This window comes from Balearica regulorum, chromosome 14 (assembly GCF_011004875.1).
Source record: "Balearica regulorum gibbericeps isolate bBalReg1 chromosome 14, bBalReg1.pri, whole genome shotgun sequence".
Taxonomy (NCBI): domain Eukaryota; kingdom Metazoa; phylum Chordata; class Aves; order Gruiformes; family Gruidae; genus Balearica; species Balearica regulorum.
The window spans coordinates 1462877-1477464 of record NC_046197.1 but is presented as its reverse complement, the minus strand read 5'-3'; the positions used below and the strand labels follow the sequence as shown (position 1 = coordinate 1477464).

The window sequence follows — 14588 nt, the reverse complement described above, 5'->3', positions numbered from 1 at the left end:
TGCTTGCTCAGAATTCAAAAGGAAAAGACGTGGGGTTTTTGTTTTGTTTTCTAGGGGTTTTTTGGCTTGTGAACGTCCAGCATCAGAAGAACTCGTTCTATGCAGGAGCTACAGCATACCTGTAGCATTTTCTCCAGCACAAGCTGGATGGCAAGAACCTCTCCACTGAGCCTGCGGCCAACAAGGACACGGCACAGGAGTGTGTCATTCGTTCGTGGAGAGGTCGGGAAGACCCCGCAGCCCAGCACAGCGCATCAGCCTGGGCGTGAGGTTGGGAAAGGCTCAGGGACAAGGACCGCGCGGGCTTACAGACCTGCGGTGCGTCGGGGTCGGCGGGCGGCTCTCCCGCGCCGGCGCTGCTGCTCGGGCTCCGCTTCCCGCAGGGCTCCCCGCCGAGAAGCTCCTCCGCGGGCAGGCTGGGCAGCGGCGGCGGCGGCGGCAGCCAAGCGGCCTCGGCGACGGCGCGTCCCGGCGCCACGCACAGGTTGTAGGAGTAGGGCAAGGTGCCCTCGCAGAAGTCGGCCGGGAAGGCGGCGCCGGCCACGGAGAAGCGCTGCGCGCCCAGGCAGCGCAGCACGGCGGGTGGCCCGGCCCCGCGCACCCGCGCCAGCACGGCCAGCGCCACGCTCAGCAGGAAGAGGGCCGAGAGGAGCGCCAGCGCCAGCACCAGGTAGAACTGCAGCTCCGCCGGCGAGTCGGCGCCCGCCGCCCGCTCGCTCAGCTCCGGCAGCGCCTCCTGCAAGCTCTCGGCCAGCACCACGTGCAGCGTGGCCGTGGCCGACAGCGCCGGCTGCCCGTGGTCCTTCACCACGGCCACCAGCCGCTGCTTCGCCGCGTCCCTCTCCGACACGGCCCGCGCCGTGCGCACCTCGCCGCTGTGCAGCCCCACGCGGAACAGCGCCGGCTCCGGCGCCTGCACCAGCTCGTACGACAGCCACGCGTTGCGCCCCGCGTCCGCGTCCACCGCCACCACCTTGGCCACCACGTACCCGGCCTCGGCCGACCGCGGCACCACCTCGAACGGCGCCGCGGCCGGGACCGGCGCCGACCCCGCTCCCGCCCCCGACCCCGCCGCTCCCGCCGCTCCCGCGCCCGCCGCCGGCCACAGCACCCGCGGCGCGTTGTCGTTGCGGTCCAGCACGAAGACGCGCACCGTCGCCGTCGAGCTCCGCGCCGGCGCCCCGCCGTCCTGCGCCCGCACCGCCACCGCGAACTCGCGGCACTGCTCGTAGTCGAAGGAGCGCTGCGCGTACACCGCGCCGCTCCGCGCCTCCACCGACACGTACGGCGCCGCGCCCGCGCTGCCGCCCGCCAGCCAGTAGCTCACGCGCCCGTTGGCGCCCGCGTCCGCGTCCCGCGCGCGCACGCGCAGCACCGGCGCGCCCGCCGCGTTGTTCTCCGCCACGTAGGCGCTGTAGGCGGCCTCCTCGAACACCGGCGCGTTGTCGTTCACGTCCGACACGTCCAGCACCAGCGCCGTGCGGCTCGACAGCGCCGGGCTGCCCCGGTCCCGGGCCACCACCGTCACACGGTGCTCGGCCGCCTGCTCCCGGTCCAGCGCGCTCGACGTCACCACCTTGTACGAGCCGCCCGACGACGCCACGATCGACAGCGGCGCCTCGCCCCACAGCTCGCACCACACCTGACCGTTCTCCCCGGAGTCCGGGTCGTTCACGTTCACCAGGGCCACCACCGTGCCGGCCGGCGCGTCCTCGGGCACCGGGCTCGACACCGACAGCATCGTGATTTCGGGCGCGTTGTCGTTCACGTCCAGCACCTCCACCTCCACCTTGCAGTGCGCCACCAGACCGCCCCCGTCCCTCGCCTCCACCAGCAGCGTGTACCCTCGTGTGTCCTCGAAGTCTAGCGCTTCCTGCAGCGTGATCGTCCCGCTCTCCGCCTCCACCGCGAACTTCTGAAGCACCTTGGCCGGCATCTTCCCGAAGCCGTAGGTGATGCGCGCGTTGGTGCCGGCGTCGGCGTCGGAGGCGGAGACGTTCAGCACCGTCGAGCCCCGCGGCGCGTCCTCCCGCAGGCTCGCGCCGTACCGGTCCTGCGCGAACACGGGTGGGTTGTCGTTGGCGTCCGTCACGTTGATGCAGAGTTGGGCGGTGCCGCTCCGGGGCGGTGCTCCGCCGTCCAGCGCCGTCAGCACCAGCAGCAGGCTCTGCTCGCTCTCCCGGTCCAGTGCGCGGCGCAGCACCAGCTCCGCGAACTTGCTGCCGTCCTGGCTCTCCTTCACCTCCACCGCGAAGTACGCGTTGGCCTCCAGCTCGTAGCCCTGCAGCGAGTTCCTGCCCACGTCCGCGTCCTCGGCGGCTCCCACGGCAAAGCGAGCACCAGGAGAAGTCAACTCGTTGATCTCCAGCTGGAAATTATCTTGCAGGAAGCGCGGTGCGTTGTCGTTGACGTCCTGGATGGCCACCTCGACGTGGAAAACGTTCAGCGGGTTCTGCACCAGCACCTCGATGCTGACGGAGCAGGACGCCGACTCGCCGCACAGCTCCTCCCGGTCCAGCCGCTCGCTCACGTACAGGTTCCCGGTCTCCTCGCTCACCGTGAAGTATTTCAGCTGCCTTTTAGCGGCAGACGCCACCCGCAGCTTGCGTGCCGGCAGCTCGGCCGGGCTCAGCCCCAGGTCCCGCGCCAGCGGCCCCACCAGCGAGCCTCTGCCCAGCTCCTCGGGGATGGCGTAGCGGATCCGCTCCGGCGCCGCCCGGCACCACAAGCCCAGCAGCAAAGCGGCCAGCAGCACTCGCCCGGCTGCTCGCCCGCGGCTCGGCACCGGCACCGGCACCGGCACACGCCCCGGCCCCGGCCCGCCCGCCATTCTGGGCAGCGCTCGCCGCGCTCTCCTCCCTTCCTTCCAGCCGCTCTCCGCAGCGAGCGCAGGGGCCGCCGCAGGGCAGCGATCTCGGCGCCGCCTCGGACCCCGCTGCTCCCCGCGCCGCGCCGCCTCTCGCCTCTGCTGCCCGTGCCGCTGCCCACAATGGCCGGCGCCGTGCGAGCCCGCAGCCCGCGGGGGCAGGACGCTGCGGCGGCTCCGGCTCCGGCTGCGGCTCCGGCTCCAGCGCCGCTCCGCGGCGGCCAACAGCGGCACCCGGAGGCGCCGCGACGACACCGCAGCCGGCCGATGGCCGCGCTCCCGGCGGGACGGGCTTTTGGCCGCTCTCCGCTGCCTCCACCCAGCCTTGGGGTCTCCCTTGCATGAGACCCGCCGAGCCAGAAGCACTCGCTTGCTTGCTGCAGCTCCAAAGGCGTTTGTACCCGAGATACGCTGTCGGCTGCTCTTAGGTCATCGCCTTGAGTCCAGCGAACACTCAGAAACAAATAGTCCTGGCAGCACTAGCTAGGGGAAGACTTTCAGAGCTTTGTAGCACTCTGCCAGGTATTTTGAATTCTGATTTCCTTGCCTGTCACGAATACCAAGAAGGAAATATTCGTGTTGCAGAAATCAGTAAGCACTCAGAGGCGAAATGAGGCAACGGTAATTTCAAACCTGACATGCCAGACCTGCAAAGGGTCTCCATCTTCCCTGCATTTCTTCCTTTTGCTCAACTAAGTCTATGAAAATTGTCCCGTTATTCTGTTTTCTTGTAGGTAGAAGAGCCGTTACACTGAGGAATGTATTCTTTTGCATCTCTGTACCGGAGGGTCTGCCAATAGGGAAGTGCAAAGCCACCTGGTGTCTTTCAGAAAATCACAGAATGCTTTTGGTTGGAAGGGACCTTTATAGATCATTTAGTCCACCCCTCCGACATGGGCAGGGACACCTGTCAAATGATGAGGTTGCTCTAAGCCCCATCCAGTATGTCCTTGAACAGTGGTGGCGAATCCACATCTTCTCTGGGCAACCTGTTCCACTGTCTCACCACCCTCATTGCAAAACATCTCTTCTCTATGGAAAGAAATCTATGGAAAAGATCTACCCTCTTTCAGCTTAAAACCCTTGCCCTGTGTCGTGTCACAAGAGGCCCTGGTAATAACTCTTTCTGCATCTTCCTTTTAAGCTCCCTTTGTATAAGGCACAATAAGGTTATGCAGCCCAGGCTACGACTGCATTTCTGGGCAGCAAGGGCACATTCCCCGCTCATGTCCCAGTTGTCACCCACCTTCTCCACAAGGCTGCTCTCAAACCGTTCATCCCACAGTCTCTGTTGAAACTGAGGATTGCCCCAACACAGGTGCAGGACCTTGCACTTGGCCTTCTTGAACTTCTTGATCGCACGGTCCACTTCTCCAGACTGTCACTGTCCCTCTGGGTGGCATCCCTTCCCTCCAGCGAATCAACTGCACCAACCAGCTTGCACAGGGTGCACTCAATCCCACTGTCTCTGTCAATGATGAAGATACTAAATAGTCCTGGCCCCAGTACGGGCCCTTGAGGAGCACCACACGTCACTGGTTTCCACTTGGACCTTGAGCCATTGAGCGTAACTCTTTGGACGCAGGCATCCAGCCAGTTCCTTATCCATCTAACAGTACAACTGCCAAATCCATGGCTCTCCAGCTGAGTGGCCACCGTGTTTTGGGGGACCATGTGGGGGACACTCTGCACGCTTTGTCCCACTGACACCCAGTCTCTTCATGGAAATCTTGGCCAGGCTGAAGAGATGGTTTTGCTTTCTTCCACTGCAGACAGGTGTGCCTCCGGGAGCACACGTACTCCTAGGAAAGCCTTCCTCTTTACAGCTTTAAACCTCAAAGGTGTGTACGGGAACTGCGCCTGCACTCAGAGAGTTGGAACAGATGGCACCTTCCACATGTGGTCAGACACCCTGAGGACGAGCTGTAGCTCATGACAACAAGCAAGGCAAGAGTTACAGAACGTACACGCAGAAATGAATGGATCAGGTGGAACGACACCAGTTCTTAGGCCAAACTTACTGAGCAGAGGCAACTCAATTTGTACACGTGGTACCACAACTGTGTGCCTAATGGAGTAACTATGACAAGCAGGGAAATGAGCATCTGCTCTTCTATGGCCCCAATGCCAACAGATCTCCCCCAGGTGTTCTCTCCAGCCCTACACAACTTGCTGGTTTGCTTCTGACCTTCTCATAATTAGTAAAAACATATCATGGGACGATAATGCAGTACAATCACTGCTCACCAACGTTCTGAAAAGAGAAAGGAGGATTCAAAAGCATACAAATGCTAAACAACCAAAATTAAAGAGGAGCAGTCATCCAACAGAGAAGGGATCATCGAGCCATCAACTTAGGGGGAATCTCCTCCCCTCTTCTATCACACGCACTGCTCCACAGAGATGCGGCTTCTACTATAATCACATTTTCATCTACTCTCCCTACCAAAAATATGACACAAATGTACCCTCACATCTCCTGCCTTCTCCTTCTCCTGCCAGCGAGAGGCACTATCGCACAATGGAAGATCGCCTCCTCCTTGCCAATAGAACAACATACAGAGGACACCAGGGAAAGGAAAAAAAACTAAATCAAAAACCAAAACAAACAAAAAAACCCAGACAAGCAACACGAGAAGCCTCAAAGGAGAAAAAATTGTCAGTGGAACATCACTGTGAGGATGTCTCGGGCTTCACTGTGGATATTGAAATTCATTGCCCACAGCACCTGGAAGTCATTCAGGTCCCAAGCTACAAGTGCAACTTTCAACCTTACTCTGCACTACACAGTAGGGAGTTTCATTTTTTGAAATATTCATCAGCTCTCACCTGCTTTTGTTCTACTCTATGGCCTGTTTATCTCCCTGAACATTAAAAAATGCTCATCATGGGCCTCTTTCTCAAGATAAGAGAAAATACAGGAGATTCTGGTTTAGGTTTTGCTTCATTTTCCTCACACCTAAAGTCCTGTCTTCAGGTGGTTGAAGTAAGTATGTGCTGCAAAACAACGCTCTCAGTTTCAAATGAAAAAGCACTATCCGGAAATGGCGAAAAGGAACCACGACCTCGCAGGAACAAGAGGCCTGAAAGAGTCAGTACAACTGACAAGAAACTCTGCATCTCATCATTCCAGGGAGATAGGAGAGGAATACCAGAGGTTTCACAGAGGAATTATAACCTGCTCTACCCATGCATCATCCTTCCAGGTACACACTTATGCTCAACTACTTCATTATCTGAGGATTACCATGGCCTTTCTGAACAGCAAAGCTAGGATGATAACATAAATGGCCGAGGCCTTGGCATACGGCATGCCATCAAACCGTTGCCCAGCCAAAACCACATTGACCCACCTCTTTTCCTGGTTGGCAGCCAGCCTCTCACCCTCCTTGCTCTCCATTCACAGCCTATAGTTGAACCAAAGACAACACCCAACTTTTGCCCATGCATCAGCCACAGGAGGAATTTTAGGGAAACAGAAGTATTTCAAAGTCTTTGTCTTGGCAGCTGAACACCTCCACGGTACGCATGGAAACTGCTCCCCAGCCTGATCATTAAAACCCATCTCTACTTTTAAGGGCTATCAGCCAAAATGAGGCCCAGGTTTTGAACCTGGAAAAAGGAATGTGAAACCTACAGAAGTGAAGGCATCATTGCTTAACATTTTAGATCATCTCAACTGTAGTAGCTACACAAGAAGAGTATCTAGTTGGTGAAAAGTACACTGGAGGATCACACCAGAATTTGCACAAAAGGGCCATAGCCACAGTTCCCAGATTGATTTCTTTGGATAATAAGAAAAGGAAAATGCACAGGACCACAACTGTGGGACCCATACAACAACTGGGAGAAACGGAACCTTTTAGACATTTCAAACTACACCACAGCAAACTCTTCCACCTGCCCTCTCTTGGTGCAGACACAATGCTTCACCCTGCCCAAGCATCATGCAACGGGAAAGCTAAATTTGCAGACGGACATCGCTGAAAGAAATACTGTGCTCAGAACTTCTCCTTCCAGACAACAAGGATCACAACATGGATGCACGCATAGAGATGTCCCTGTTCATCACACTCAGTTGAAGGAACATAAAGTGTTCTAAAGGGCAGAAGCAACACGTGGCTCGGTTATACACTCAGTTACCAGTATCAGCTCAAAGACACCATCACACACATGGGCAATTTGGAAGATATGTGACTCTGCCACTGTTAATGCAAGGTTTACATCTACACCAAATAACTACCATTCACAGGTGACGTGGTTTAGCCCCAGCCAGTAGCTAAGTGCCACCCGCCGCTCGCTCACTCCTCCCCTGGATCCTTGTGAAATTAACTCTATCCTTGCCAGAACCAGGACATTATCCACCCCTTATTCCATACCATCTACGTCATGCCCAGATTATTTTACAGAACTCATTGCCTTACTCTATTGGCTATCGCTCTAAAATGTCTGTCGAGTTCATTTAGTCCATGGGTTCCATCTGCCATTACAGTCTCTCAGAGCAGGAGCTCTGAGGTGCATGCTGCTGGATTGTTGCACGCTGCATCCGGAGTTTTCACAGCCGGTGTATCTGGTATGGTCCATGCTCACAGTCTGGACGCCAAAGATGTGATTTTTCGATAAAGTTTCTGGGCACCAGTTGAAGTCAGTTCTAGTTCCATCATCGTGGCACTTTGTTCAGTTTCAAAGTCCATCCTTCATTAGTTTTGGGTGATTCTTATGGTCATACCATTGATACAGTATATCGCTATTAATATCATGCAATTTAATTTATCAGCTATTTTCACCCAAAATCAAATCCCCTTGGGGTACACACCGGACTTCCCCATCTTTTCTCATCACCCACCAAGTGCACCCTGGTTCCTGAGCAAAAGCAATCCCGCAGATGGGCTTGCCTTTGCCTGAAGCAGGGATAACCCAAACTGTTTTACCCAACATATTTACCCCACAGGACCTGCTTTTCAAGACCCAGAATAGTGTTCTAGGCAGTGGCATGGGGCACAGGATATGTTTCCAGCCACCCAGTGGTTGCTTCCACCATTGTAAGAACATAACGCTTGCCTTGGCGGGTTTGTGGGAGCGTGATGTAGTCGATTTGCCATGCTTCCCCATATTTATATTTCAACCATCGGCCTCCATACCACAGAGGCTTTACCCGCTTGGCTTGCTTGATTGCAGCGCACGTTTCACATTGATGGATGACCTGTGAGATGGCATCCATGCTCAAGTCCACCCCTCGATCACAGGCCCATCTATATGTTGCATCTCTTCCTTGATGACCTGAGGTGTCATGGGCCCACCGAGCTAGAAATAATTCACCCTTACGCTGCCAGTCCAAATCCACCTGAGCCACTTCAATCTTGGCAGCCTGATCTACCTGCTGGTTGTTCTGATGTTCCTCAGTGGCCCGACTCTTGGGTACGTGGGCATCTACATGACGTACCTTTACAACCAGCTTCTCTAGCCGGGCAGCAATATCTTGCCACAGTGGGGCAGCCCAGATGGGTTTGCCTCTACGCTGCCAGTTGCTCCGCTTCCACTGCTGTAACCACCCCCACAGGGCATTGGCCACCATCCATGAATCAGTGTAGAGGTACAGCGTTGGCCACTTTTCTCTTTCAGCAATATCTAAAGCCAGCTGGATGGCTTTCACCTCTGCAAACTGGCTCGATTCACCTTCTCCTTCAGCAGCTTCCACAACTCGCCGTGTAGGACTCCATACAGCGGCCTTCCACCTTCGATGCTTCCCCACGATGCGACAGGACCCATCAGTGAAAAGGGCATATGGCTTCTCATCTTCTGTTAGTTTACTATACAGTGGGGCTTCTTCAGCACGTGTCACCTCCTCCTCTGGTGACATTCCGAAATCTTTCCCTTCTGGCCAGTCTGTGATCACTTCCAGAATTCCTGGATGATTGGGGCTTCCTATTCTAGCCCGTTGTGTGATCAGTGCAACCCACTTACTCCACGTAGCATTGGTTGCATGATGTGTAGAAGGAGCCCTCTCTTTGAACATCCAACCCAGCACTGGCAGTCGGGGTGCCAAGAGGAGCTGTGCTTCACTGCCAATCACCTCTGAAGCAGCTCGAACCCCTTCATAGGCTGCCAATATCTCCTTTTCCGTTGGAGTGTAGCGGGCCTCGGATCCTCTATATCCCCGGCTCCAAAACCCCAGGGGTCGACCTCGAGTCTCCCCTAGTGCTTTCTGCCAGAGACTCCAGGTAGGGCCATTCTCCCCGGCTGCGGTGTACAGCACATTTTTTACATCTGGTCCTGCCCGGACTGGCCCAAGAGCTACAGCATGAACTATTTCTTGTTTAATTTGTTCGAAAGCTTGTCGTTGCTCAGGGCCCCATTTGAAATCATTCTTCTTCCGGGTTACATGGTAGAGAGGGCTTACAATGAGACTGTAATTCGGAATGTGCATTCGCCAGAAACCCACAACACCTAAGAAGACCTGTGTCTCCGTTTTGTTGGTTGGTGGGGACATGGCTGCTATTTTCTTGATAATATCCATAGGATTTGACGCCGCCCATCATGCCACCTTATTCCTAAAAATTGGATTTCCTGCGCAGGCCCCTTCACCTTACTTGGTTTTATGGCAAAGCCAGCCTGCAGCAGGATTTGGATTATTTTCTTCCCTTTCTCAAAAACTTCCTCTGCTGAGTTGCCCCATACAATGATGTCATCAATGTATTGCAGGTGCTCTGGGTCTTCACCCTTTTCCAGTGCAGTCTGGATCAGTCCATGGCAGATGGTGGGGCTGTGTTTCCACCCCTGGGGCAGTCGATTCCAGGTGTACTGGACGCCCCTCCAAGTGAAGGCAAACTGTGGCCTGCACTCTGCTGCCAAAGGGATTGAGAGAAATGCATTAGCGATATCAATTGTGGCATACCATTTGGCTGCCTTTGACTCCAGTTCATATTGAAGTTCCAGCATATCCGGCACAGCAGCACTCATCGGCGGTATGACTTCATTCAGGCCACGATAGTCTACCGTCAGCCTCCACTCTCCATTGGACTTCCGCACTGGCCATATGGGACTGTTAAAGGGTGAGTGGGTTCTGCTGATCACTCCCTGACCCTCCAGTTGATGAATTAGCTTGTGGATGGGAACCAGGGAGTCTCTGTTGGTGCGGTATTGCCGCCGGTGCACAGTTGTAGTCGCAATCGGCACCTGTTGCTCTTCAACCTTCAGCAACCCTACAACAGAAGGGTCCTCTGAGAGACCAGGCAAACTAGACAATGGTTCAATTTCCTCCGCTTCTAAGGCAGCTATTCCAAAAGCCCACCTGTAACCTTTTGGGTCTTTGAAATACCCTTTCCGGAGGTAGTCTATGCCCAGGAGGCATGGAGCCTCTGGCCCAGTCACAATGGGGTGCTCTTGCCACTCATTCCCAGTTAGACTTACTTCAGCCTCCAACAGAGTCAACTGTTGGGATCCCCCCGTCACATCAGAAATAGATATTCGTTCCACCCCTTCATACTTCGATGGCATTAGGGTACACTGTGCACCCGTGTCCACTAGGGCCTTGTACTCTTGTGGGTTCGATGTGCCAGGCCATCGGATCCACACAGTCCAATAAACTCTATTGTCCCTTTCCTCCACCTGGCTGGAGGCAGGGCCCCTCTAATCCTGCTCGTCATAGTCACTACTCACCTCTTGCAAAAAGGACTTAGAAGTCCCTTCAAGAGGATCAGAAGTGCAATCTGGCCTTTCACTTGGTCTGGGGGGCTGCCCGGTGGAAACTGGAGCAGCATTCTTTCTGGAAGAGTCCCTTTTTACAGCTGTCTTGCCTTGTAGCTCATGTACGCGTGCCCGCAAGGTTGAGGTGGGCTTCCCATCCCATTTCCTCATGTCTTCTCTGTGGTCACGCAGGAAAAACCACAGGATACCTCGTGGTGTGTATGCTCTATATCCCCTCTCTGGAGCGGAAAAACACTTACTCCTAACAGCTGAAATGCGGGTCTGTACAGGTGGGGAGTAAGATATATCCTCTTTGAGTTGCCGGACGTCCTGAGACAGTTTCTCCACAGCCGAGACTAGGGAGGAAGAAAGGCTCTCTTCATACCGCCGGAGTCGGCCAGCCACTTCGTCCACCGTGGGTGCCTCTTCACTCTTCCAGTCAATTACCGCCAGTGAGTTGGCGTACGATGATGGTGCACTTCGCACAAATTTTCGCCACATGGGTCGGGTACAGTGGACTTCATCGGGGTCTGTGGGCAACTGTGCGTTGTCCGGATCATAATAAACCATCTCCCGCACAGCTAATTCCCTCAGATATTGAATACCTCTCTCCATAGTGGTCCACTTGCCTGGCCGACATACGACATCTTCGCTGAAAGGATACCTTTCCCTCACACTTGACAGGAGGCGCCTCCAGAGGCTAAGGGCCTGTGCCTTCTTCCCAATTGCTTTGTCAATGCCCCCTTCCCTAGACAAGGATCCTAGCTGCTTGGCCTCCCTGCCCTCCAGTTCCAGGCTACTGGCCCCGTTATCCCAGCAGCGGAGCAGCCAGGTAATAATATGCTCCCCTGTAAGGCGGCTGAAATCTTTCCGCATATCTCGCAGCTCACTCAGGGACAGGGATCGAGTAATCACTTCTGGTTCTGGCTCTTCTTCTTGTTCTCATGATGGCCCCAGTTCATCATCATTTTTCACTAAGCGAACTGATTTCCTTGTGTATTTCTTTTTGTGGATAGGGGCGACTGATACTGGTGTGGGTTGATCTTTTGGCTCGACTACAGTGCCTGTTGTGGGGGCCTGGGCAGCTGCAGTGCCTGTTGCGGGGGCCTGGGCAGCTGCAGTGCCTGTGGGTCCGCTCTCTCCCTCTGGATGGTGCTGTCTACTATCAAGCAGTGTTTGACACATTGTAGCCAGGGCCCAGCCCAGCACAGTAAGTTGTGTCTCCTTAGAATCCCCACAGCATTTTCCTTTCAAATATTCTACCATTTTATCAGGGTCTTGCAATTGTTCAGGAGTGAAGCTCCAAACCATTGCGGGTGAAAAGGTCTCTAGATACCCGCCCATACTCTCCCACATGCCATGCCAGCCCTGACCATTCAGCCTTGGAGAAGATCCCTGGGTGGTACTCTTGAAAAGATTTTTGCTAACCCTGAACAGGAGTGGGAAAGCATTCAGGAGACCTAGCAATAGGAATATACTGGCATGAACATTCCAAGGGTATTCAAAATTCTCAAAAATTGTTGTAACCAACCAAAAGGGAAAAGAGGAGGTGAAAGAGTGGGAGAAGGTATCCCTCCCTGTCTTCCGCATAGATTGGGTCCAATTATTAATCAATTCTGAAAGATATTGACCGAGGTACGGGCCTGACCGAAATGCTACATACACATACCAGCTCAGACCCATGACTGTCAATGATACCTTATCATAAGTCATTATCACACAATACAACAACATGAGAACACGAACCCCTCTCCTAGAGGTGATAAACAGCACCACAGGGATTACATAGAGTAAACACGGGTTTACAAAACAGAGCTATGTGACCAAACAGAACATCATTATGACCAGTGACTGTTTCAATAACATTATAAATGCTTATAACAACTTTGTTTTAACACACTTGGGTCACACTTGTCGTTATCACAACCCCTCGAGCCCCACGTTGGGCGCCAAAAAGGACTGTGGTGGGTTGACCCTGGCTAAGGGCCAGGTGCCCACCAGAGCCGCTCTATCACTCCCCTCTTTCATTAGACAGGGGAGAAAAGGTACAATGAAAAAAAAAAAACTTACGGGGCGAGATAAGGACAGGGAGAGATCATTCTCTAATTATCATCATGAGCAAAACAGACTGAACTTAGAGAGGGAATTCATCTTATTTATTACTAAGCAAAACAGAGTAGAGGAATGAGAAATAAAACCAAATCTTAAAACACCTCCCCCCACCCCTCCCATCTTCCTGGGCTCAACTTCACTCCCGGCTTCAACCTCCGCCCCCCCCAGCGGCACAGGGGGACGGGGAGTGGGGGTTACGGTCAGTTCATCACGCCGTGTTTCTGCCGCTTCTTCATCCTCAGGGGGAGGACTCCTCTCATCGTTCCCCTGCTCCAGTGTGGGGTACCTCTCACGGGAGACAGTCCTTCATGGCCTTCTCCAACGTGAGTCTCCTCCACGGGGTGCAGACCTTCAGGAGCAAACTGCTCCAGCGTGGGTCCCCCACGGGGTCACAAGTCCTGTCAGCAAACCTGCTCTGGCATGGGGTCCTCTCTCTACGGATCCACAGGTCCTGCCAGGAGCTTGCTCCAGCGCGGGCTTCCCACGGGGTCACAGCCTCCTTCAGGTGTCTCCACCTGCTCCGGCGTGGGGTCCTCCACAGGCTGCAGGTGGAATCTCTACACCCCCCCATCCTCCCTCCATGGGCTGCAGAGGGACAGCCTGCTTCACCATGGTCTTTACCACGGGCTACAGGGGAATCTTGCTCCGGCGCCTGGAGCACCTCCGCCCCCTCCTTCTGCACTGACCTTGGCATCTGCTGATGTTCTTACATCTTCTCACTCCTCTCTCTGGCTGCAAAAGCTCTCTCTAACTCTTTTTCTCTTTCTTAAATATGTTATCACAGAGGTGCTGATTGGCTTGGCCTTGGCCAGCGGCGGGTCCGTCTTGCAGCTGGCTGGCATTGGCTCTATCAGACACAGATGAAGCTTCTAGCAGCTTCTCACAGAAGCCACCCCTGTAGTCCCCCCCCGGCTACCAAAACCTTGCCACGCGAAACCAACACAACAGGAAAAGCCGTATCGGACATGGCAGTGTATAAAATCAGTAGTTTCCTCACACATGCTTCAAATAACAAGCCCCAAAGCCAGAAATTCCTGACAAAAATACTCTCCTGTCCTCTACATTCCCACCAATTTTAAGACGAACAAAACCTCAGCAGTTACTTCATATTAGCAAGAGTCATTAATGACATCTGAAGATTGGTCGAGCCTGGGAAAAACTAAATACAAACAGGATGAAACTCTACATAGCAGGCTTACCAGGACATATAGATGGAAAACTGACGTTTCAGGCAGTAATTACTAGAAATAGTTCCCCTGAGTCATGTTTGCACTGCCATGGCTATTGCTTTCAGACCAACGCGGCAGAGGACATTTTTTGCACATATTTTCAGACACACAGTTGCCCACCTCTACCTCATCATGACAAGAAAGGCAAGACTTTAACTACCATTCACAGAGAACGTCGTGCAATAGGAAAGCAAAAGCAAACTGATGGACTCACAACATCCAAATATAAAACATCATCAGGCTCATTGGACGTAGTCCAGCAAAGAACCCTGGGAATTCACAACACATGCCATGTCTCCATGAGTACCTCCGCACACACGGCATCCCAAGACTCTCCTCAAACACTGCAGAGGTTGTCATGCTTGTCATGAAGAAACTCCATGGCACAATATTACTACAGCGGGACACTGAACAGGGAAAGCAGCAAACCATCTCTCTTGTGTCCTTTCACAGCCCCTCACAAACAGCTGCCAGGACTCGTGTCACCAACCCCTCACAACTTCCACGGTGTTCTTTTTCCCATATACAATTGGCAAGCACTTGCCATCAAAGGGCCGGTTGCCCAGACCATTACTCTTCAACATGCACCAGCATCACCCACGGACCTCACATCACATATCTTTACAGCTCTGTGCTAAAATTAAGCTACGTTATCTCTTGGCTACCCTTCAGAGAAGAAACACACAGGTTGTAAA

General features: G+C 54.2%; 2 protein-coding genes across 2 annotated transcripts in view; both read right to left on the bottom strand.

The window, feature by feature from the left end:
* Positions 1-14588, bottom strand: part of LOC104636655 (protocadherin gamma-C5-like) — a 231919-nt gene that overhangs the window by 160458 nt on the left and 56873 nt on the right. The gene's annotated exons all lie outside the window — the stretch shown is intronic.
* LOC142603899 (protocadherin gamma-B5-like) lies at positions 98-2921 on the bottom strand. Its single transcript, XM_075766874.1, has one exon. It carries the CDS (start codon positions 2828-2830, stop codon positions 98-100), a length of 2733 nt encoding a protein of 910 aa, XP_075622989.1. The 5' UTR covers positions 2831-2921.

Excerpts from the sequence above, each read along its gene's own strand:
- LOC142603899 (XM_075766874.1), bottom strand. The coding sequence starts at position 2,830 with ATGGCGGGCGGGCCGGGGCCGGGGCGTGTGCCGGTGCCGGTGCCGGTG.